The sequence below is a fragment of the Conger conger genome, chromosome 8, assembly GCF_963514075.1.
Source record: "Conger conger chromosome 8, fConCon1.1, whole genome shotgun sequence".
Lineage (NCBI taxonomy): Eukaryota > Metazoa > Chordata > Actinopteri > Anguilliformes > Congridae > Conger > Conger conger.
In genome coordinates, this window is record NC_083767.1 from 48001935 (window position 1) to 48026344 (window position 24410).

The 24410-nt window shown below is 46.0% G+C and overlaps 1 protein-coding gene across 1 annotated transcript in view; it reads right to left on the minus strand.

Moving 5' to 3' along the window:
• The window catches only part of cog5 (component of oligomeric golgi complex 5), a 126193-nt gene that overhangs the window by 13118 nt on the left and 88665 nt on the right, over positions 1 to 24410 (minus strand). Inside the window, exons 12-17 of the mRNA XM_061252887.1 lie at positions 24022 to 24235; positions 20805 to 20966; positions 19434 to 19533; positions 11515 to 11625; positions 8757 to 8819; positions 4577 to 4680 (exon numbers count right to left, since the gene is read on the minus strand). Of these exons, the coding sequence (XP_061108871.1) occupies positions 4577 to 4680; positions 8757 to 8819; positions 11515 to 11625; positions 19434 to 19533; positions 20805 to 20966; positions 24022 to 24235 (754 nt within the window). The remainder of the gene's footprint in view (positions 1 to 4576; positions 4681 to 8756; positions 8820 to 11514; positions 11626 to 19433; positions 19534 to 20804; positions 20967 to 24021; positions 24236 to 24410) is intronic.

Below are 24410 nucleotides of genomic sequence, written 5' to 3' on the forward strand. Positions count from 1 at the left end.
GCAATCCCCTCACCACTAATCAGTGGACATTGCCAAGGCTACCAAATATAAATACGACTAACTTACATCTAAAGCCAAGTCTAAGGCTGATATTATACATACAGACATACACACACTCACACATACACACAGAGAAGATTATCTTCACTGTCAGACACAGACAGAGGCCTGAGGCACACAGACACAGACACAGACACGCACACGCACACACACACACACACACACACACACACACAAGCCCTCATCAGACCCCAGTCTCTCCCCGGGACAGAGTGTGACCCTCACTTAGCTCACCGCTGACCTCTCATCCATCACACGCAGTTAAAGTGACGGAACAGCACAGTACCGCTTAAAACAACGAGGCGCTTTGTAGTGTCACTCTCCCCTTAATAATGTACCATCACCAAAACCCGGCAATCAGGCAGACATCTTGCAGATAAAACCAAACAAATCCCAACCAAGCAGAACACAAGAGCCACTCCACGGACTCATTTCCATCTGCGGGATGTATTGTTTACAGCGCGGCTGCTGCAATGTGATTAACTTCCCCTTTAGATCAATAACCTCCCCGCCCCAACAACCCACCAGCCCACCAATCAGAGAACAGCACTAATGATCACACTGAACATACACACAATTACACACGCGCGCACACAAACAAACCCACGCATACGTGCAAAAACACACGCACAACACGTGCATACGTACACACAGGCACCCGTGTGTGTGCGCACACAAGTGAGACTGCGTGTGTGTGTGTGTGTGTGTGTATGCGTGTGTGTGAGAGATTGCCAACAGCAAGCAAGTGCACACACAATTGCTCATAAACTCACACACGTACATGATAAAACCTCCCTCTGCTGAGGAAAGCCTTTACTCTGAAGACATTTTGAAATTCAGTGAAATTCAGCTCATGAATCTTGAGAAAATAAAAAAAGAGCAGAGTTGGGGGAATTGTGCAGAAGAATCATAAGAAAATAAGACCGTTAATTTGATATCGCGTTCATGGAATACACCCTATTACATAACAGTTTATTCCAAACTTGCATTGTGATTGGCTGAGATACGGGCACAGCTGTGCTGATCTGCATACTGCACGGTAAGGCACAACTTCGAGTCTAGTGTTGCATAAATAATGCATATATGGGTCACATGATGGCCCCATAAACCTGAACATTAAGGGACTTGAAAACCCCCACCGCATGTCAGATGAACAGGCCCGGGAAGAGCTTGGAGAGTATGTTGTGTGCAGTGAGATGCTTCATATTTGATGTGCAGACATTGAAACAGACTGAGCGTTCATATGCAAGCATTAATTCACAAGGGTGTATTCATGCAATGGGTCTGTCACCCTGTCACCCTGCTCACCCAGTTTGTGGCATTTAACTCATCTCTTTTGCATCGCACACTCATCCAGGAGCCTGTTTTAATGGGTTGAGGAATCATTTTTCATTTTTTCATGTATTTTTTTTAAAACTCCCTGTGGAAAAATTTCTATTGTGAAGAGCTGTGTGACAGCCTATTTGGAAATGTCACCATGCACACAAAACAAAAGACTGATTGACAATGCATCCAAACAACTTTGCGTCATACACACACACACACACACACACACACACACAAACAAACGCGCACAAACACGTACACACTCTCACACTCTCACACTCTCACACACAAACTCACACACATGCACCCACGCATGCACCTATCGACTTTCACATGTTTACAGGTGAATACATAGTCCTCACACACTTCTGAGCAACATCGACAATGGGGCCGCCGTCTCAGCGCGTGGGCCGGGACCAGGGGAACGGGCCGCCACAAAGAACCATCATAGCGCGCTGCCATCTCTCACACACAGACATTCCCCTTCATTCAGACCCATTCAAAAAGGCCTCACACTCATTACAATCACAGTCCGCCACTTGGAATAGTGGCTAATCAACGCTATTGCACGTTTAGATGGTGTCAAGGGTTCCGGCTCTTACGTGTGTAGGCTAAGCAGGGTAATTATCTGGCTCCGGCAGGACTGCTATGCTGCTGACATCAGCCAGAATTAAAGACTGCTCACCACACAGGGTGACTGTAAGAACTCCCTTCCACTGCTACCTGATTATACCATGGGGCTTCACACATCATTATTAATACATTATACATACTAATCAGAACACATCTTTTTAACTTTTTTTAACTGTTATTTTGTAATTTAACAGATAATTACTTAACTAATGGAATGCACAGCCTAAAAATAACACAACGGGTCATGCCACTCAAAATGTTTTCCAATGGAGAGACGCTGACAGTGATAGATGAGTGATAGCTCCTATTGTGGGATCAGGAAGCCCAACTCTCCCATACCATCGATAAGCCACGCACCCACACACACACGCACGCACACACACACACACAAACATACACACACACACACACCCGCAAACACACACACAAACTCAGAACACCCACCCACCCACACACACACACACACACACACACATACACACACCCACAAACACACACACAAACTCAGAACACCCACCCACCCACACATACACACACACACACACATACACTCACCCCACCCACACACACTCACACAGCCACATACACACCCACACACACACGCACACACACACAGGACACAGACTGATAGAGATACAGAGCTGTAGTCCCTGCATTCTGAAAGGAAGGAGAGGGAGTCTTTCATCCACCAGCGTGAAGCGTGTCACACTGGGTGCGGCAGTGTGGAGCAGGGAGCGTATCTACCATGCCTCCCTTCATCCAGGAAAGGCCACGGCAGGTCTGTGGCACGTTTATTCCCACATCTTAAAACGGCACGGGGGTGTGGCATTGCGCACGACAAACGGCTTCACTGTGTCTACGAAGGAACATTCCGCCACACTGAAAAGCTGAGATATGCAGATATGCAAGCGGAGGGATGAATTATGTACCATCCGAAGGGCCCTCAGAAAGTCCTGACTGCTTCTGTCACCGCAGTACCTTCCTCTCAGAATTACAAGGTCGCTGTAGTCTGTTCTGAAACGTCTCGTCGAACATTGATCATCTCAATTAATGATTTAATTACCAGAAATGACGCTTCTCAGCTCGCGGATCATCTTCAAAGCGAACGCGCCCTGAAACTTATCGCCCACTTATCATTCTGCACAACGGCGAGGACAAGGCCATGCACAAAATTTTAAACAAGATGGAAAAGTACTGCAGGAAAAATCTTTATTGCTTTGAAAAATGTACATTCTGACTGAAAGGACTGCATTAGCATTACGCTGGTCGAGGCTACGGCGTGCGGGGAGTTTTTCAGCGACTTCGCAGAAAGTTTTTACGCTCATGTTTTATTACCCTGTCAGTTTTATTTATGGCTTTTTAATGAGATGAATAAAACATATAATATTTCATTCAGAATAGTTCTGTGTGCAAATTATACTGATGCGCCTTCATATGACTTACACTGTATGCTCTGCACAGAAAGATGCTGCCTCCAGGAGTGGATTTACCCTCATTTAAATCAAATGCAGACACTGCACTGGGAGGGTTCGGCTCAGGTAAGCTGAATATTTCAAAATGTTATTGGGTGACAAAGTTAAACCAACGGGCCTGACTTTTCTCAGTTTTGAGTTATGGGGGTTAATATAACCTCAGTAAACTGCATTGTGAACAATGGTCACTGGAGTCATTTTCACTGGCTACCCCATTTGTTCTCACTGATAAATGGCTGTGTCAACATTATGCCAGGCCTCCAAGCTACCATTTCTCCTGTGTTTATTGGTGGAGGATCACCTCTTGCATTTATCAAACTCTACCTTTGACCTCTGATATTTATGAGATTTTAAATGCCGTCCATTGTCTCCTCTGTGGTTTAACAATACATTTTACATTTGTAAAACAAATCATATCCACATCAGTGGGCAGCTGGCTATTTTTCTAGATGTCCTTGGCGTGCACATGTTGCACTTTGCTGACGCGTGCCTTTAGCCGTGTCACCATATTGATTTTGTAATGACAATCACCGGGAGGCTTTTTATAATTAATCTTTCATGATGTAGCCACTCATGCACATGTCGCATTTATTATTTCTGAGATTAGACGCCTTGCAGATAATGGCTTAAAAACCGACTACATGCCTCTTAATCGAAACAGGAAGTCCTTAAGTGTTAGATGGATATCACCTAGATATTAGTAACTTTAAAGAAGGAACCACCAGCAACTTCAGTGGCATTTTCGTATTGATTATAACATTTTTGCAACTGAAGTTATGAGAAACCAGAAGAGGCGATACACTGCATTTGTTCATGTCCGCTCTAAGACCATTAAGAGTGAAATAGGCTGAAGAACCCTTTGAGAAGTTTTCTGGAATGCTTTTGCAAAATTATAAGTCAGTGTTTAAAACTCCACTGCTTTCAAATACTGGCAGTGATCATTATCAACATTAGAATGTTCAGTTAAGATTCATGACTTATTTGAGATCCTACACCTTAAAGGAGAGAGACAGGTGATCAGGAGTTTCTGTGAGCCCTAACCCTCCATGGAGAATGGGCTTGTGGGAAATGTAGGCGGGCCTCACCCAGAGAAGTCCTCCAGGTGCATGGTGATGATGATGGCCTCCACGGAGTCGCTGACGGACAGGAGCAGAGGCTGGACTGCGGCGGCCATCAGGGCCAGGAGAGACTGTGGGGGAGGGGGGGGGGGGGGCAGGAAGAGGTTAAAAAGGCACATCCTCCGGGAACATGCGAACGAACGCCCTCGCACACGCACCGACGCCAGCTCATGCATATGCTAATGGCCGCAGACACAAAGAAGCAAAGTTAAAAAAATAAAAAAATATTCTGGCCTACTTAAAAGCCAATTACCTCTTTTGAACTTGAGGCTCGCAATTTATTTCCCTTATCTAAAGGCGAAACCTAATCAGCCTCGGCAACCTAATCCACAAAGAGGATGGAGGCGAATCCGGAGGAACCACAAGCGGACGTACTGGAGTGTGTGTGCGCGCGTGTGTGTGTGTGTGTGTGTGTGTGTGTGTGTGTGTGTGTGTGCGTGTGTGCGCGCGTGTGCGTGTGTGTGTATATGTGCGCATGTGTGTGTACGTGTGTGTGGGTGTACTATGGCCCAGACTCCTGCTGTACGCTGGACTGACAGACATTTGGCATTGAACCGCTATTGAACAGCCGACAGGCTGGCATTTGGCCTGTGATCCACATGTAATTAGCTCTGAGGATGACATTTCCGCTTGCCCATGTGACACCTGGCTTCACGACGCACGCGTCTCGTCAGACTTTCCCCCCGTCCGGGGAATCTGAGCGCGGCTCGTAGAACCCGCCGTTCCCATCCGCTTATCCGCCGCTCAATCTCCTGCGGGGTCAATCTAAACTCAATAGGCCAGATCCACTGCATCCGTGAGCGTCCGTCAGCAAATCCCCTGCCACCGGGAGATAAACAGTTCGCCCACGCAGATTTCCACCCGCAAAACACTCCTGTGATGAAGTTCACATCGCACCCTCAATTTACTTCCTGATCCTAAGGCTTACCTGTGTGTGTGTGTGTGTGTGTGTGTGAGAGAGAGAGAGAGTGCATGTGAATATGAGTGTGTGTGTGTGTGTGTGTATGTGTATGTGTGTGTGCGTGAGAGAGTGCATGTGAATGTGTGTGTGTGTGTGTGAGTGTGTGTGTGCGTGAGTGTTTATAAGTGTGTGTGTGTGTGTGTGTGTGTGTGAGAGAAAGAGAGAGTGTGTGTGTGTGTGTGTGTGTGAGTAGGCAGGGCTCTGCACACAAAGTTGATATAAATCGGTTCTTAAAACATATTTTCACATGTTTTAAATATATATATTTTAAATATATATAATATGGCATGTGACTTTAACAACTCATCAAACAATACAGAGAGTACAGGGAGCAAAAAAGTAAACCGGCAAAGCAAATGAAGTGGGAATCTATAATGATCTGGAAAACGTCCATCCCCATTGTGGAGAAATGTAGTTTCCTGTGTGAGGCGAAAGGACAAATCATTCAACGCGTAGGTCACGACACAGCCCCAGAGACCCCCGCCCCGCTACCTGGCTCCTCTCCGGAACATCACTGTGTGCTCTCAGTGCGGGAGAGAGAATAACAAAGACAGCTCTGTTTACTCTGCTGATAGCTCATCTAACACAGGGACGGAGGGCAGAATTAACTGCCTGAGGGAAGAGATGGAGGAGGAGGAGGAGGAGGAGGAGGAGGAGAGCTGCGGTGGAACCCGGTCTGTGAGCCTTCATATACAGTAACATGAGAAAGTATTTCCCCCCCCCCCCTTGAACCCAACAGAGTGGCAATATGCTTTGGTAGGAAACAAGCAGTTCAAGCTCAAAAACGAATCTGTCTGAATTAAATTCAGTTCCGTAAAGCAGGCTAAAATTCCTCCACAGTGATGTACAGTTGAGGCCAAAATTATTAGCCCCCCAGGAATTATGAACATTTTCCTAAAATTCTGCCCAATGCTTGCATTATTGCTAAAACTTGATATAATCAAACATTCACCAGTGCTATTTAGAGGGCTTTTGGTACATTTCGGAATGTAAAATACATTTTTAGGCTTGCTTTATATCAAATATAGTGAAAAATGGGGTGGTCAAAAATATTAGCCCCCATGTGCATTTTTGCTTTCAAAACACATACAATCAACCAATTAGCTTTCAAACCACACCTGTGCAGTCAATTAGCTTCCCAACAACACCTGAGCATTCAATCAGCATTGAGCTTTACTTAAGGGACTCCAAAGAACAGGGCACTTGAACACATTGAGAGGGACTACTCTTACTCACCATGCCAAAGACAAAGGAAATCAGTCTTGAGCTCAGAAAGAAGATGGTGGAGGCTCATAAAAAGGGGGAAGGCTATACTGCCATTTCCAAGCGTTTTACAGTGTCTAGAACAGCTGTACGTTGCATCATTGCTAAGTACAAGGTGACAAATTCTGTAAGAAACAAACCTGGGCGTGGTCGAAAGCGCAAGATTTCAAGAACTCTGGAGAGCAAAATAGTCAGAGAAGTCAACAAGAAGCCCCGGACATCTGCCAAGATGATTGTTGCTGACCTGGCCTCTTCTGGAGTTAATGTTTCTAGGAACACAGTTGTGAGGGCTCTTCATCGTGGTGGGCTTCAGGGCCATCATCCCAGAACAACCCCTTTACTCAAAGTGCGGCACAACAGGGCCAGATTGAGGTTTGCCCGTGAACATTTGAAAGGTAAAGATGATTTTTGGAAGTCTGTCCTTTGGTCTGATGAGACTAAACTGGAACTGTTTGGGCACATGGATGTTGCTTATGTTTGGCGAAGAAAGGGAGAGGCCTTCAACCCTAAGAACACAGTTCCAACAAGACAATGATCCAAAGCATACCTCAAAATTGGTCCAACAGTTCTTAAAGGACACCAAAACCAAGGTCCTGGAGTGGCCCGCACAGAGCCCAGATCTCAATCCTATTGAGAATCTGTGGCGGGTGCTCAAAGTGAATGTCCATGCTCGGAAACCACGCAATTTGGACCTGCTGGAACAATTTGCAATGGAAGAACGGGCCAAAATCCCTCAAGAGACATTGTGAAGAACTACTCTAAGAGGTTGTGGCCCAGAAAGGGTACACTATTGACTATTAATGGCCAGGGGGCTAATAATTTTGGCTGTGTCATTTTTGCCTTTTCTTGTGCATCAATACAATATTCTAATCAAACTTAGTGGGCATTTTGTCTTGATATTTGGGAAACAAACAAACTATAAACACTTGTTTTTAATGGTCATTTCCATGGAGAAATCAAAGGTTTTGTCTGATTTCACAAGGGGGCTAATCATTTAGCCTCAACTGTTAAAGACTGAAAATCAAATTATAGGAAGCATTTGGTTGAAATTATTGCTGCTAAAAGCGGTGAAACCAGTTATTACGTCTAAGGGGACATTTAGGTTTCACAAGGGTGATTTGGGAGGGGATTTGATATATTTTTTCCATTAAATAAATTAAATAATAATTTTAAAAATGTGTTTTGTGTTTACACAGGCCCCCTGTGTCTAATATTACATTATGTCTAAAGATCTGCAACCATTCAGCGTGACAAATATGCAATAATAGAGGAAATCAGGAAGGGGGGCAAATACTTCACGGCACTGTATATTGCAGTCCTTCCCGACAGGACAGTGCAGATCTCCGCCGATCTGTCTCTGTGCCCGACGCGACCCCACCGCAGAGCCACCCCTCATGCAGGTTCAGCTCCGTATGAAGTGTGAATCGCACCTCTCTGTGCATCATCTTATAGCTCCATCTCCACAGACTGGCAGATGAAACCCCAACAGCCGAGCCTGCCAACCGCCTAACCCCAACACAACCCTGGCACGGCTTAGTCCTGACCGCTCTCTGCTGAAGATGACGCGGAGTGATGGGTATGCACCCTGAACTACAGTAATCTGGCACCACACGCTCAGCCGTGTAAAGAGCTGTCAATGCCGAATAAAACTGTCTGGAGCAATGTCTCAGTGTTCAACATGCACATCACCAATAGTGGTAAGTGTTCATGTCATTATGTGGTAAGTTATGGTAAGTTATGGTATGGTAAGTCATGGTAAGTTATGGTATGTTATGGTATGTTACGGCGTTACATTACGTTAAATACAGAGGAGAGTTTATGGAGTTACTGTTGCGTATTGAGATATAATTTCACAAGTATGTGATGCGTACTGTGCCAAGTAATCGTGGTCAGTAGTTCAAGAAGAATATGAACAGAAAGTACCTCCAACACAGAAGTTAGGGACTGCTCTGCAGCTGGAGGGAATGAGGTCATCCCAGCGATCACCTGCAAAACACAGAGAGGTCACATCAGAGAGGGTTCACATCAGAGAGGGGTCACACCAGAGAGGCGCCACATCAGAGAGAGGTTACATCAGCGGTCAAACCCAGGCAGCGCACTGCTCATTCAAGTCCTTAAAGTCGCAAATGACTAAAATGTAAATGTAAACAAGACCACCAACATGGCAGAATAAAATGGCTCCCAAATGAATTTACATGAATGTGAATCAAACGTTATCTACCGTTCTCCCCACTGAAGACACTTCCAGCAAACATTAAAAATTAAAGCTCACCGTACCTGCCCGTGGTAGAGAGGGAGGCCGTCTTTACTGCAGAGAGCGGCACTGAAGCGGCCATAATGTGCCTGCCCAGATGAATGCCTCCGCAGCACAACGGTGACAGCAGCACAGATGGAGGGTCGGCCTAGCCCTCCCCACCTTCTCTATATACGCGCTGTACCGTCTGGCTAACAGCAACGCTCTCTCAAACTATATGGTGCGCGCTGTGAGCCAAAATGAAGGCCGTGACCCGCCCTGCTGGCTCCAACGCGTAGCGATCGCCCAGCCGAGGGAGAGAGCATCCCGGGCGTGCAGTATCATCGCTCACCTACGCGCTCCCTGCCCGGGGAAACGCGTACACCCCCCGCCCCCCACACCCCCCTCCACACTGCACCGCACCATATCGCCGTTCTACCTTCCGAAATCACAATTTTGTTAACCTCACCTTTTAAATATTTCACCACAAGGGTAATTCTATTTCATTAGGCTATTAATCATCAGAGCGGTGGAGGAAAAAGAACGACTTCAGGAAAAAAAGGTATGTATTTTTAATAAAACAAACCCACCCCCTCCCACCACTTCTGCGGCAACCTGAGTGCTTTTTCTCTCTGCGTACTGCATCGAGCGGCGGTGAGCGTGAGTTGAGCTAACAGCACTGTGGAGTTCTCCAGTACAATGCCCAGTGAAGGCGACACGGTCTCTTCTGATAACATCCCTTCCATGCTAGCCTGCTTACATCCCCTTAACACACACCAGGCCTGATTAATCAACCCACGGCCCAGAATGCAGACTTTTGGCTTGGTCATTAATTAGGCTGGTTGGGGAGTAGATTGCCCTGATTGAACTTGGTGACATACACACAGAAAAACTGGATAATACGTAGAACTTAGCGCAGTAGTCTGGACAACAGGGTCCAGTACAGGGTATACAGCACTTTGAAATTCAGAATTTCTGGCTCCCACCTACATCCACGCTGCTCCAGTTATAAAAATAAGTGCACTGTGTACATTTCATTTACTTTGCACAATTAGAAATGAAGAAATTAATTATCTGAATTATACATATGAGTAGCTAATTCTATTTTCTGATTTATATTGTGGGAGCATTACTTTTTGTTACATTGGAAAACTGCAGAATTTGGCCACGCCAGCAGATCATTTGGAATGTGCATGCATATTCTTTGCATTCTCCATGCCAGCACCCAGTGCCAGCTCACCGCATAGCGCATACACATCAGTTATTCATCACAATCTGCAGTCTGAATGCTGGTGAAATTAACAATCCAACTGGAACCAACCGCTTTTATTCATTTTGTCAGACAGGCTTTTGCTGCATGTTTTTCCCAAATAATTTGTTATTTGTGGTTATTATATTAGGTCCTGGACCACTGGACATGTCACTGCATTATGAGGGAGTGCTTTACCTGGACCTGCCACCCAGCAACTACAATACAATGTGGCATTACACATCAACACCTGAAACACTCAATCTGCCAGTTCTACCAAATGTAATAGTAATAATAACAATAATACTACAACAACAACAACAATACTACTACTAATAATAATAATAAAAATGTGTTGATGATTTTATCCAAAGTGACTTCCAGTTGATTAGGGGAAAGCAGCACAGCAGCACAGTACCACAGCACCACAGTACCATAGTAACACAACACCACAGTACTACAGTACTACAGTAAGACAGCAGCACAGTACCACAGCACCACAGTAACACAACACCACAGTACTACAGTACTACAGTAAGATAACAGCACAGCAGCACAGTACCACAGCACCACAGTACCATAGTAACACAGCACCATAGTAACACAGCACCACAGTACTACAGTAAGATAACAGCACAGCAGCACAGTACCATAGTAACACAGCACCACAGTACTACAGTAAGATAGCAGCACAGTAACACAGTAACACAGTAAAGACCAGTTTATAGTCCAGAGACAGAGCGTCGCTTGAGCAAATTGTATAAACCACGGCCAGGGACATCCACTGCAAACGTCGGTCATATAGTTGCTAGAATATGAACTGGCCTTAACACAGCTACACAATGCACAGTAACACAGCTACACAGTGAACAATAACACAGCTACACATTGTGTGAAGTGTGAAGGGCAGAGCAGCACTAGAAGAGCAGTGCAGCAGCAGAGCGATTAGACTAAGCGGGGGCAAGTCCCCCCCCTGGAGCAATGGGGGGATGGGGGCCTTGCTCAAGGGCCCAACAGCTGTGCGTATCTTATCGTGGCTACACCAGGGCTTGAACCACCAGCCTTCTGACTTCCAGTCATGTACCTTAGCCACTAGGCTATTATTTTTGTTTCTCTTTTCCATTTCCCCACATGTTTTAGTGGAGCGCTCTGCTTAGCTGTACTGCATATCTCTTGCTCATGTGTTTCTGGGCGAGTACCTTCCCCACAGCCTGCTGCAGCTTGTACAGGGAGTTGACCACGGCCACGTTTCGTCTCTGTCCATCTGTCAGGGGCCCGATGACCTGGCTGGCATCACCCTGGGTGCACAGCTGTGGAGAGAGAGAGAGAGAGGCAGGGGGTCAGGTGGGTTAGGAGTCACAGCAACCGAACAGCCGCACCTCACAGTGTCTGCATCAGCTTCCCTGCCTCTAGTAGAGAAGCTGTGCACTTGATCAGTCAGTGACAGCTGCAGTCAACAACACCAGACATGAAAACGAAGAGAAAGAAAACACAAAAGTGGAGGATAAGAAACTAAAGATACTAAGAAGCTACAAATGAAATACTAATATATATAATATACCCTGCCAATATTATGTATCAATTTAAGTGACTATCTTGTAGTTGTCAAAGGTTTAGCTTGGTTATAGCCTCAGTGTAATTGTGTAACTATAAGGTAGTCACTTGAATTTATAGGTAATAGAGGAGGAATTTCAAAGCATTCACTTTTAGTTTACCTTTTTTAGCCATGGTAATTACCCAATTGTGTACTGTTTTTACATCATATTTACCTGGTAAATGCCAAGTACTTGGATACTTGGTATCAAATCCACACAGACAATGGGGAAAATAAAACTGTTCACAAGAAGAGAAAAAATACGCCAATTTGGGGGAAACCATATGTCTCAAAGTCCCAGTTCTCAAAGGTCAGAACGTGTCAACAAACGGGGAATTCACAGAGCAGGAAAATATTTTTAAAAACCAAAACATTGCAGAGCAGTTTGTAGGGGTGCCATGGCAACAATCTAAAAATGGCAGAGCAACAGTTAATTATCACCTCGTCATATATGTGTGCTCAAACCAAGCAAGGTGTTGGGAAGTATGCTTATATATAGCACGATATGGGGGAAATTCAGAGCTGGGATTTCACTGAGGGAGCAATGGGTTACAATCAGACAGACAGGATGGTAACCGTGGGGCCTCTTTGACAGGAAACATGACCCACGGTGGCCATCATTTGAGTACGGTCTAAGCCTCTAGGCTGTGGTGGAGCTTGGGGACAAAGAATGAACGCAATCTACTACAAGCCTTTATCGGGAAGCAAGGTTTTATGTAGGTCAGCAGAGTTACCTCATTACACCTGTACCGCCGGCCCCCCTCCCCCTCTCAATCCCCGCCCCCGCAGTCTGTGAAATCAATCCGGAGTTGGCCCCCGCTCTCGTAAATACGAGGCGCGTTCGATCCGCGAGCCACCGCTGCTGCTGGGATTGCTTTGAAGAACATAGCGGGCGGGACCAGCGCCTTCATCAATCACTGCTGAGAGCAGCGGCGGCCGACCTCTGACCCCCGAGCGCTCCGGAGTAAATAAAAGCGGGCCTCTCTGGGAGCACGTAGCCTGTGAGCTCGGCCTGGCCTGGCGTGTCGTGGCGTGGGAGATGGGCTTTATGTCAGGGTTACTTTGAACTGCAATTTGCCCTGGGAGTGGTCTACAACAGGGGTGTCCAATATTATCCAAAAATAGCCGGTGTGGGATTTTTATTTCAGCCCAGGGATTCTGCTTCTCAAGGTCTTGATTGAACACTATTAGTTGAATGAGGTGTCCTTATGAATGAGGTGTCCCAAAAACCAGCACCCAAACGTGCCAAAGATCTTTCCAGACCGGACTGGACCCCTGGTCTACGCGATCTGTGCGAGCGCTAAGCGCCGGTCCAAAAGAAAAGCCTCATCTAAAATGGCTCCTCTCGGGGTAAACGCTAAGCTAGCGCTCAACCGCTCGGCTGTCTCCCAGCGCACAGCTGTCACGTCTCGCTGCACTCCCATCGCCGCTCTGCAGCCGACCGTATTCATTCCCACCGCTGGGAGAAGATCAGAATACCTTCACCTGATGTGGAGTAGAGCGGGCAGGCTCGCACACCTACGCTGAGTGTGCGCTCTTTATTCTTTCAGGAACAGACGAAACCCAGGAGCTGCTGAGCACTGAGGCAGGCAGTGTCCTTCCCCATAAACCCTCCCCGTGCCTGACACACAGGATCAGCTGCACCAACCCTGCAAATGAGGCGAGATTGCCGAGGGTAGCGAGTCGAAATGAGAAGCCAAATCCATCTGCAACAGGAGGGACACCGCTGTGAATTCAAATTAATGTGCCGTCTTCCACGCGCCCCCCGTAATTATGATGTTTATTAATGACAGCCTCATTGGTCTCAGGTCTAATCACGGGTGAAATAGCCCTGCTCTCCGTATGCGTGGCTGCTGGGGCCAGGGTGGGCCGCATCTGGCCCCCGTCACTGCAGTCCACCTGAGAGGGTGAGAGGCTGTCCAGGAGGGGAAGGCAGCACAGCAGCACAGTACCACAGCACCACAGTACCACAGCACCACAGTACCATAGTAACACAACACCACAGTACTACAGTACTACAGTAAGATAACAGCACAGCAGCACAGTACCACAGCACCACAGTAACACAGCACCATAGTAACACAACACCACAGTACTACAGTACTACAGTAAGATAACAGCACAGCAGCACAGTACCACAGCACCACAGTACCATAGTAACACAGCACCATAGTACTACAGTAAGATAACAGCACAGCAGCACAGTACCATAGTAACACAGCACCACAGTACTACAGTACTACAGTAAGATAGCAGCACAGTAACACAGTAACACAGTAAAGACCAGTTTATAGTCCAGAGACAGAGCGTCGCTTGAGCGAATTGTATAAACCACGGCCAGGGACATCCACTGCAAACGTCGGTCATATAGTTGCTAGAATATGAACTGGCCTTAACACAGCTACACAATGCACAGTAACACAGCTACACAGTGAACAATAACACAGCTACACATTGTGTGAAGTGTGAAGGGCAGAGCAGCACTAGAAGAGCAGTGCAGCAGCAGAGCGGACAGTGTAGAGGCCTCAACTTCAACATCCGAGAAGTCACTGGTAATTTAATTCAGTTCTATTTCCTTTAAATAATCATTCCAGGGCTAAGATAGAGTGCTCAGTCAGCCGGAAGAGATGTCCAAGTACTGCCCAAGTACACCCTAAGCGCTGCAGTGAGCCATTTTGCTAGTTTGACCTTGTACAGGTTGGCACAAATGTTTGGTACTTTGGTAAGGTTAGAAAACGCAAAGGAAATTCAGCGTTTTGTATTCCACGATGGGTCTATGACAGTCTGGATTTAAACAAAACCTTTAACTGCGGAACAAGGTTCCGAACTACGACTGCAAACTCCGACTACCTACAATTAAACCTGTCCTTCACATTGTGGAGGAAATCAGAGTCAGGAGAGATGCAAATCTATGGAAGCAGAGGCTAATGTAATTCTGTTCAGTAGTGAGAGTGAGAGTGTGTTTGTGTGAGAGCATGCATAACTGTGAATGTGTGTCTGTATGGGCATGCGTGCACTTTAAACTATTCATTATGGCTAATGCAACATTAATACAACATTAATATGTGACAAGCACAGACAGCGCTTCAATCAGGAGAGCTGTCTGTGCTTGTTGTACATTAATGTTGCAGTTTCAGACTGTAGCCTGAAACTAGGCTTGAAAGTGTGTACAGTAGCATGTGTACAGTAGTGTTTACAGTAGTGTGTGTACAGTAGTGTGTACAGTAGCATGTGTACAGTCATGTTTACAGTAGTGTGTACAGTAGCATGTGTACATTAGTGTTTACAGTAGCATGTTTACAGTAGTGTTTACAGTAGCATGTGTACAGTAGTGTTTACAGTAGTACGTACAGTAGCATGTGTACAGTAGCATGTGCAGTAGTACGTCCAGTAGAGTGTACAGTAGCTTTCAGGCAGACTCCATCAACCCTCGCTGAGCAGGCCAAGTACATCAGTCGCCCGTTCCAATCATGCTCCCTCTAAAGAGGGGAAAGGAGCAGGCCTAAACGCCCCCACCCGACCTAGTACGCAGACAAAGCCAATCTACCTTGCCGTTTATGAGAGAAACAGGCATATTTAATCATCTTCAGCTTTCTGCCTTATTTTATTTATCTCCTTAGAAGGCGGCCTTATCCCGGGCTCGCTTGGCTTTCCAGCAATTCGATTAAGTGCCCTGTCTCAAGGGTGCGCCGGTTGTGCCCCAACTGGGAGTTTATCCCAGCAACCTCTGGGCTCCAGGCACCGCAACCGTTACACCACAGAGCCATGCTTAAGAGGGGGGCGGGCGTAATCCACCCCTGCTTTTAGAAGAGAAACAGGCAGACTTAATCAACCTCCACTCACACAAATTATGAGCGAAACCAACTTATTCAACCTCAATTAAACAAGAAACAGGGAGACTTATTCGACCAGAGCTTCAATAAGAAATTGGCAGACATAATTGACCTAACCGTTTCCAAATGAACCAGGCAGACCTAATAATCAAGCTCAGTGTTGACAAAAAGACTGAGCTCCCTCGGTAGGATAAACAGGGCAGGCAGCCAAGCACACTTAATCGATCTCAGTTTACAAGATTCAGTCAGACAGGCAGACTCATATGACCCTAACTTTTGTCAGAGAAATAGGTAGACTTACTGGCTTTCACCTTTTAAAGGAGATTTAGGCAGACTTAATTAATCTCAGCTTTTGTGAGATAAACCGGCAGGCTGTACAAAAAGCCGAGCAGAGAAACGAAACGGCCTTTATGCCGCTGAGATCACCAATAAAAATAATAAATCATAAAAAAAGTCCAATATGCCTTATAGTAATATTAATTTCCCATGTACACTTGCAGTTGCTGAAGATGGAATTTTATTTAAATAGACTCCTCGTGTGCTTTTGAGTAAACAAGAGACTGATCTGCACAACCTTTAGCTATGGCTTGGGTTTCTGGGGAGTTACACACTGATTAAAAATCTCAGAGTAAATGATTACGGAAATACTCAGGTGTGCCTGCGTCACTTAGCTTTCGGCTGTGCTGAAAATACAACAATGTGGCTTTAGGAGAGAGAGAGAGAGAGAGAGAGAGAGAGAGAGAAAGACGCTTATGTGCCGCATTCGCAGGTTAAAAGGAGTGGCAGAACATAATGTGAATAACATTATACGGTCATAAGTGGAACTTCAGCACACTGGTGACTGAACCTTAATCTCTAAAGGCTTGTGACACGTGACCTTGCGACCCCGCTGCCTGTACTTATTTATCTAGTTAATGACACGCCAGTCCGGCGGTCTCTCGCACCGAACGCAATCACGCGGCTACACGGTGGAGAGCGCTGGGCGGGTGTCCGGAACGCGCGTCTGAAAAACCCTATTTTCTGCATCAGAGAGCAGGCAGTGCCGGCCCGTGTCATTTGGAATTAGCGGGTCAGAGTGCGGGTGTAATCTGCGCCCGGCAGAAGGGGTCTGCCGTGCGGGACGAGCGGAATGGCTTCCCGGCGCTCCCGTTCTCGTTCCCCACTCGTGCGTGTTCCCGTTTCACAGCGGTCTCTCTATCTGTAGAGGAGTAGCGTAGCATTCAGTCCTTCTAAGAAGAGCTGTAAAAAAAAACATTCAGGCTTACATTTGCTTTCCTTCTGAAATGCCCTCTAAATCGTTTTTTTAAAGACTTACCAGCCGAACCGATGATTGCAGCCACCAAGGTTTATATATTGCACAAAGGGCTCCAAATGACATCTCAAATTACAAGTACTGCTGCAGAGAAACCAATAAACTGGGATTGGGTGTGGGGTGCGTGGGGCTGGGCTAGACTTTAAATGGAACCCACAACAAACCCAAGCAATTAAAGCTCTATATATTTCAGATCCATACCCGCTAACCTTACATGATAATGTGCATAAATCTGTGAAAGCACTTACTTACAGGTGTTAATAATTTACAGGACAAGCAACTGGTTAATATGCTCCACAGCCTAAAATAAAAGTACCCAATGCCATTGGCTGGAGTGTGGGCGCATGGTCACATGATTTAACCCTCATATTATGTTTGGGGTCGATTTGACCCCATCTCTCAAAGAATAACTAATCTTATTTTTTCATATGGATACTGTATGACTACCTAATTTGGTGGAATTAAATAGTAAACATACAATAAACAATTATATGTTTTCAAAAGTCCTGTACCAATTTTGTATTCAAAGGTTTTGTCAAAGATGGGGTCATTTTGAGCAGTATAAAATGTAAGGAAATCTAAAATCTTCATTACTTTTTTCTTCTTCTCATACAGGTCTCAAACTTTCACTGACCTCAGGCTCTGAAATCAGAAGTTTCTGGCAGGTTTTTAATACTTACAGTATGGATAAAAAGCTAGACATTTGGGGGACATTGGGAAGCCAGCATAACTTTTTATAGCTTTTTACAGCTTTAAACCATTGGGGATTTGACCCCAAACATAAAAGGCGTCATAAAATTGATAAATAATAGGAGGGCATGTGCTGAGCCCGGGGCCAGTTGGGTACTTTCAGACAGAGAGCCCAGCCTGGACCTCCACGACCGGGCTAACTGACCCCTGCTCGAAGGACCCGGCTCCGCGTTATCACCAGCACCAAGGCCGGACCGTCTGATGAGGGAGGGAGAAAGAAATAGAAGAATAAAAAAGAAAAAAACTCTTCAAGGCAGAGAGGGCAAGAATGAGAGATTTTTATGTTGTATTTCGAGTGATAGCCTCAGGCTAGGTTCACAGCCCGTTCTCTGGGTGCGCTCATAGCCGGACTCTTGCTGTGGAAAGCTCATTTACGGTCGGGTGCGAGCCTACGGGCCAGACAGAGGGGTGAGTGGCTTCAGCGCGCTCTCTGGGGTGGACAAACAGCCCGGCCTGCTCCCGCCTAAACGCCAATAAAGAGAAAAAGTGTCCTTAAAACTAGTGACCCGGAGACTTCTCATTGCCAGCAGATTGCCTGTGGGATCCCCAGTGCTTGTTCTCAGCTATTTCTTTACCTTAACATTAACTTCCTGGGTCCTCAAATAACACCAGGGTCAAATACATAATTGTTTTCATATACTTTTCTTCACTGAGCTTGCCTGGTGTATTGGAACCTATGATATACTCAGAGAAAGTATTCAGAGAGGTTTGGGTAAGGTTTGCAGGGGAGGGGGGTTTAACTTATTTGGAACATGACCTGAATTACACTTTACTTTGATACTGTAATGAATTCATGACCCATGAGACTACAGGCGCACACATCCCTGACACTGCTTTCAAACAGTTTCTCAATTAAACTGGAACACCAGAGATAACCTGCAGAGATGACACGAACAGAGCAGAGAGTCACGTACCATGTCAAGTGTACCAAGCCATCAACTCTGTTTGCTTTCCACCTGTATGTGACCGAGGGGATATTGAAAAACAGAGCTATATATGGCATCGGCTCTCAAGCTGCAACTAAGAGCTTGGAAAATTGAAATACAATAATTCCTGTGTTTAGATATGAATTTTAAAAAGCAGAAACCAAGCACCCTGAGTTGCAATTATCTGACAACAACTGCTGCAATAATGCGAAAGAAAATGATATTGACTGTCAGATTTAGATGATAATGAGAGCTGACACTGAATTAATCTCCTCATCTGAAACCACAACCAGCTTAGCTCAGGTCTGTCACCACCTCTCAATTACCACCTCCCTCTGGAAAACCAAAACGGAAAACGCCTGGAAACTGTGGCACAGGGATCCCTGTAACTCCAGCCACACACCAGTAAAACTGAATCCCAACTGCTACTGCAAGCGTACATAACACACACTCAGCATTTCAAATGTGCATCTGACATCAGAGGAGAAGAATGGCCTCCCATTTCAAAAGGCAATAGGCTGTTTCTCCACGGTCCTCCTCAGACTCCTGCCCCACAGAATCTCAGCAGCCTCTCGGAAAGTGTCCAACCGTGCAGAAACGTTCTGTCTCGGCCTGCGTCTTAGGAACTTGCTTCTCGGCCTCTCAGGCACTTCAAAGGAGCTGTGAAAGCGTGCAGAAACTGTCCTGTCGGGCAGGAACTCACCAGCTGCTCAGACTTCACGCAGAACAGCTGGATGGTCTTGGCGGCGTTCTTCGCCACGGCCAGGGTCAGGACGGGATCCACCGCTGCCACGTTCAGCTCACTGGGGTGGGGAAAGCAACGCGCCCAAAACGCCCGTCAAACCTCGCTCACACTCGTAATTAAACATTGCGCTCTGACAATGTAATTACACAATGCTTATTTACCCATACAAAAGCACTATTAAATATATGACAATATTGACTATGAAAGCACAGCAGTTACAACATTATGTATGCAGACCTCTCACAGAGAAGGTAAGTACAAAGTAGGTATGATCAAATCATGTATGAAAGCGTATAAAGAGATGCCAAGTGTAACGACATTACATTAAACACACTGAAGAGGTAGTATCAAGACAGATACAGTTTTATACATGGCGATGATAGGATAGGTCTTCATTTTGTTAAATTAAAAATGAATGATTGTTGCACGGGGAATACAACAAAGTGCAAAGAGCAAGACTTCCGCCTTTCCCTATTCTAAAGGGCAATCTCAACCACGCATAACCTATTACAACAGCCTGGAAAGCAAAGAACACTTTCCGAACTGCATTTTAACAGGCTATAAATTGGCACTTTAATGCTCAGCCTTTACAAAGTAGCAATTGGTCCTGCCAGTATGCAACTTCAATCAAACAGTAGGGAATTAAGAGGGGCTTCGATCTGCGAACAGTAAAGCGCTGTGCAAAAGGGTTAGCATTAACTGAGCCATTAGCTTCTATTCGTAACAGGGGGGTTTCCTGTGATGAGCCTGGTTACTCAGCTGGCTCTTTTAATAATGCACTAGCTGTAGTTTAAGGTGTTATGATACCTCTCTGCAGATGAATCAGCAGTGCTGAAGGGAAGCACACTACAAATAGTCTATCTTAAGTGTTTCAGTCTTGCAATGAGCCTTAAGATTTCTACAAAATATAGAAAATATTAGCTTGCTTTTAGTGAAATAGTAAAATAGTCGTACCCCATTGGTAAACCATGAAATGAGCCAAACTGTCTCGCCTAATTGGCAAACTTGTTGTCTAATGAGCAAAAAAAAAAGGTTTTGAGAGGGACAGTGCTTGTACCTGGCTATCGTTTTGAGAGGGACAGTGTTTGTACCTGGCTATCGTTTTGAGAGGGACAGCGCTTGTACCTGGCTATTGTTTTGAGAGGGACGGTGTTTGTACCTGGCTATTGTTTTGAGAGGGACGGTGTTTGTACCTGGCTATCGTTTTGAGAGGGACGGTGTTTGTACCTGGCTATCGTTTTGAGAGCACCGGTGATTGTACCTGGCTATCGTTTTGAGAGGGACAGTGTTTGTACCTGGCTATTGTTTTGAGAGGGACAGTGTTTGTACCTGGCTATGGTTTTGATGATGCTCTCCAGCTCGTCGGTGGAGGGGGGATTGCGGCCCCCCTGCGGGAACACTAGGTTGATGGGGTCAAAGAGACGGGACAGGGACTTGGACAGGTAGGCCGATTCATAGGGCTGGAGGGAGTCCTTCAGGGCCTTCTCTGGGCTGGAGACACAGACAGGGACACAAAACACAGCATTTACTTCACATCTTACAAACCCACGGGAACCAGCTACAGATCTCACACCATGACACGACATGAGAAGAGGAAAAATTTAGGGGTCCAGGACTTTAGGGGTCCCTGCTAGTCTCCGGTCGAGCCTTCCAAGGAACCGTTTTTGCCTGACGAGCCGGGAGGACAAGCCCGCTAATTTTCACCACAACATAACATAGGGACAGGAGAGAAGGGCATTGTGCCCTGCGAGAGCAGGAAGGAGGCGGCAATGATATAGCGGGGTTTAAGCTGGCTCCCTGTCGGCCCCGGAGACGCTCGGAGGAGCAGATGAACAATTGCGCCGAGGCAGCCAGCCTCCCCCGTTCACTACTGCCTTCCATGTCACAAGTCACACCTTATCCCACGACAGCTTGGAGATCTACAAATAGACATTCCAACAAACACGGTGCCGCTTCCAAAGCCAAGCATTACATCACCAATGGCCTGAGATGCACAACGAAGAGGAACCCGAGGACTCCATGTTTCTCTTCGTAAGGACACCACCCATGCTGTCATATCTTCAGTCAACGAACAGTGACAGTACTTTGTGTTTTAAAGTCTTCGTCAAGTAAGGCCACTTACTGTACACTGTAACTGACCTTTAGTGTCTCACAGATGCTCCAAGGCACTTACACAAGCAACAGATTGAGGCGTTGTATTATCATGAAACGTATGGTTTCAGTCACACATTAAACCATCAAATTCATTGGTGCATATAAATTACATGCCAACGATAAAATTGTTACGTCCCTGTAAAACAATGAACAGTGACTAGCTCCTAAAGTGATTTATTAATTGAGAAAGCTCAGTTTGAGGGACAGCCTGTCTTTAAACACGGCAATTTCACTGGCGCGCAGCAGTGCAGAGCTGTGGGTTGCAGAAGATAGTTCTTGAGACCTTATGGTTACAGGTCGGAAACCTGAGAGACAGACCCTTCTGTACCCTTGAAGGCAGCGACTTGACCCATTTGGCTGCATCTGCTTAAATGGAGGACAATTACAATGGGTTGTATGCAAGGCACTCTGGGTAATGGAAAAAATAATGGACATTTTTAAATAATAATCTAAGTAAATAATGGGAGACAATTTCAGCTGTGTGTAAAAATTCCTCCTCCATTAGAGACCCTCGTTCCCATCTTATCGGCCGAGCTCATCTCCACAGAGGTTAACCAGGATCTTTGTTTATTTCTCAGAGGACATTGGAGGACCTTCCATGGAAAAGCAATTTGGCACAGAGCACTCTGCATAATTACAAGGTTAAAGAGTCACTCACATCTGGCCCTCAACTCAAAATCCAGGTCTGGTTTTCTATTCGTCTGGATAATTAACCGAACAATTAGTGCGACTGATTGATCAGACTGCCTTCACACCTGACACCCAGGAAAAGGGCGGGTGGAAAACCAGCAGGTCTCGACCCTCGAGGGCTAGGAGCTCCAGAGAACTGCAGGTGAGGGCTCTGAGCCAAAAGCACAAGACTTCCCAGACACACAATCATAGACCACTACCAACCCATTTTGCATTAATAAAAAAATAAAAATAAAATAAAAGACCTTGTCCTCCCAGGGGCATCAACCTACACATAAAAACACACACACACACACACACAATAAACAACAAACAGAACTTCAGAAAGCCGTCTTCACAAGACCTTTTCTGGGTTTTGGAGGGAATATTTCTTAAGTACGTGAAGATCCAAAACACTGTACAGCCTACTGCTCTGCATTACAGATATCTGCAGGAGGCTTGTGGAGTACAGCGCGACAGCGTGAGTGTATTAATGACCCCTAACACCTCACTGTGGGGGGCACTGTGGAGCACCAGGGCTGGTGAATGAGATGAAGGGGAAGCACTCAGTTCTTTGTGTGTTATTCATCAAGACGTGCATTTACGAGTGTGCCAACTCAGACCGAACACCGAGATTGATCTGTTATCCAAGACTCACGTCTCCAGGGAAACCGGAGGAAGGCGGTTGCCAGGGGAGGAGCTTACATTCCTTGCCAAAATGTGATCTGAACAGTTTGACAATAACAGCTGGAAGCGTACGCCATAAAACCTGACATCTTTTGCAACATCATTCAGATCAACACTACTTGTAGGTATTTGCAGGTGACGCAGATGGTTGTATTTTTACTGCAGATGAAATGCTCTCTAATTTGCTCTGGTTCAGTGTGTCTGCCAACTAATTAAATAATGGCCACAAAAATAAATGAGAGAAATGAGCTTTCAAATTCCCACATACCTCTTTTGCTGGCTATTTTACAAATGCATTTTACATTATATCAAAATAATTACAAGAATAGAAGTAAAAACTGCAGATATTTTTGTAATTGAATGCATACGGTATAGTATCTTTGAAATCAGTGTGTAGTGATTAGAAAGATTTGCTGGAAAGCCAGTTAAGGCTAGTTTATAGTCCAGTGACAAGTGTTGCCTGACTGAAATCGAAGAAGGCTCATGAACTTTATTTTGACGCCCAATGTAAACAGGTGGTTGTTGTACTTAGCAAAAAGTATAAGTGCACTTGAGTCACCCCGAGTATAAACCAAATGTCACTACAATCAGCATCATCCATAACATGTCATTGGTAGCAGCGATGGTCTGTGGCTGGACTATAAACCGGCTTCCACTTCTTATCATGACCCAAGTGTTTTAAATCAAACAGTGAAGGAACCAGAAGAGCTTAGAAGAGCCATGCGGGGCGACATGGCTCAGGCAGTAAGAGCAGTCGTCTGGCAGTCGGAGGGTTGCCGGTTCGATCCCCCGCCCGGGCTGTGTCGAAGTGTCAGCAAGACACCTAACCCCCAAATGCTCCTGATGAGCTGGTCGGCTCCTTGCATAGCAGCCAATCGCTGTTGGTGTGTGAGTGTATGTATGAATGGGTGAATGAGAAGCATTAATTGTACAGCGCTTTGGATAAAGGCGCTATATAAATGGCAACTATGTCAGTTATAACCTCTTATGAACCAGCGCCGTTGGTTTAAACCCAGCGCAGACGCTCCATACTCACTCATAGCCCTGCTTGGCCTGCTTGGCCTGCAGGAAGAGGTTCTGGGGCTCCAGGTCTGAGGCCGAGAGCTCCATGGGCAGGTCGAGGCCCCCGCTGCTCGCCAGCGCCCCCTGGATGCTGCTGCTGTACTGCTGCAGCCTCTTCCACAGCTCGTTGTAGAGCCGCAGGAGCTTCGGGTATTCGCCTTCAAGGGTCTGCCTCAGGAATGAGGAGGCTAGGGGAAGAGAGAGAGAGAGAGAGAAACAGTGAGTGAGTGAGTGAGTGAGTGAGTGAGTGACACTGAATGAGTGAGTGTAATCAGGAAATCAAGATGGAAAGAGGGGGCAGAGAAAAGACAGAGAGAAAAATTGAGAGTGATTGGGTGGTGGTGGTGGTGGTGGTGGGGGGGG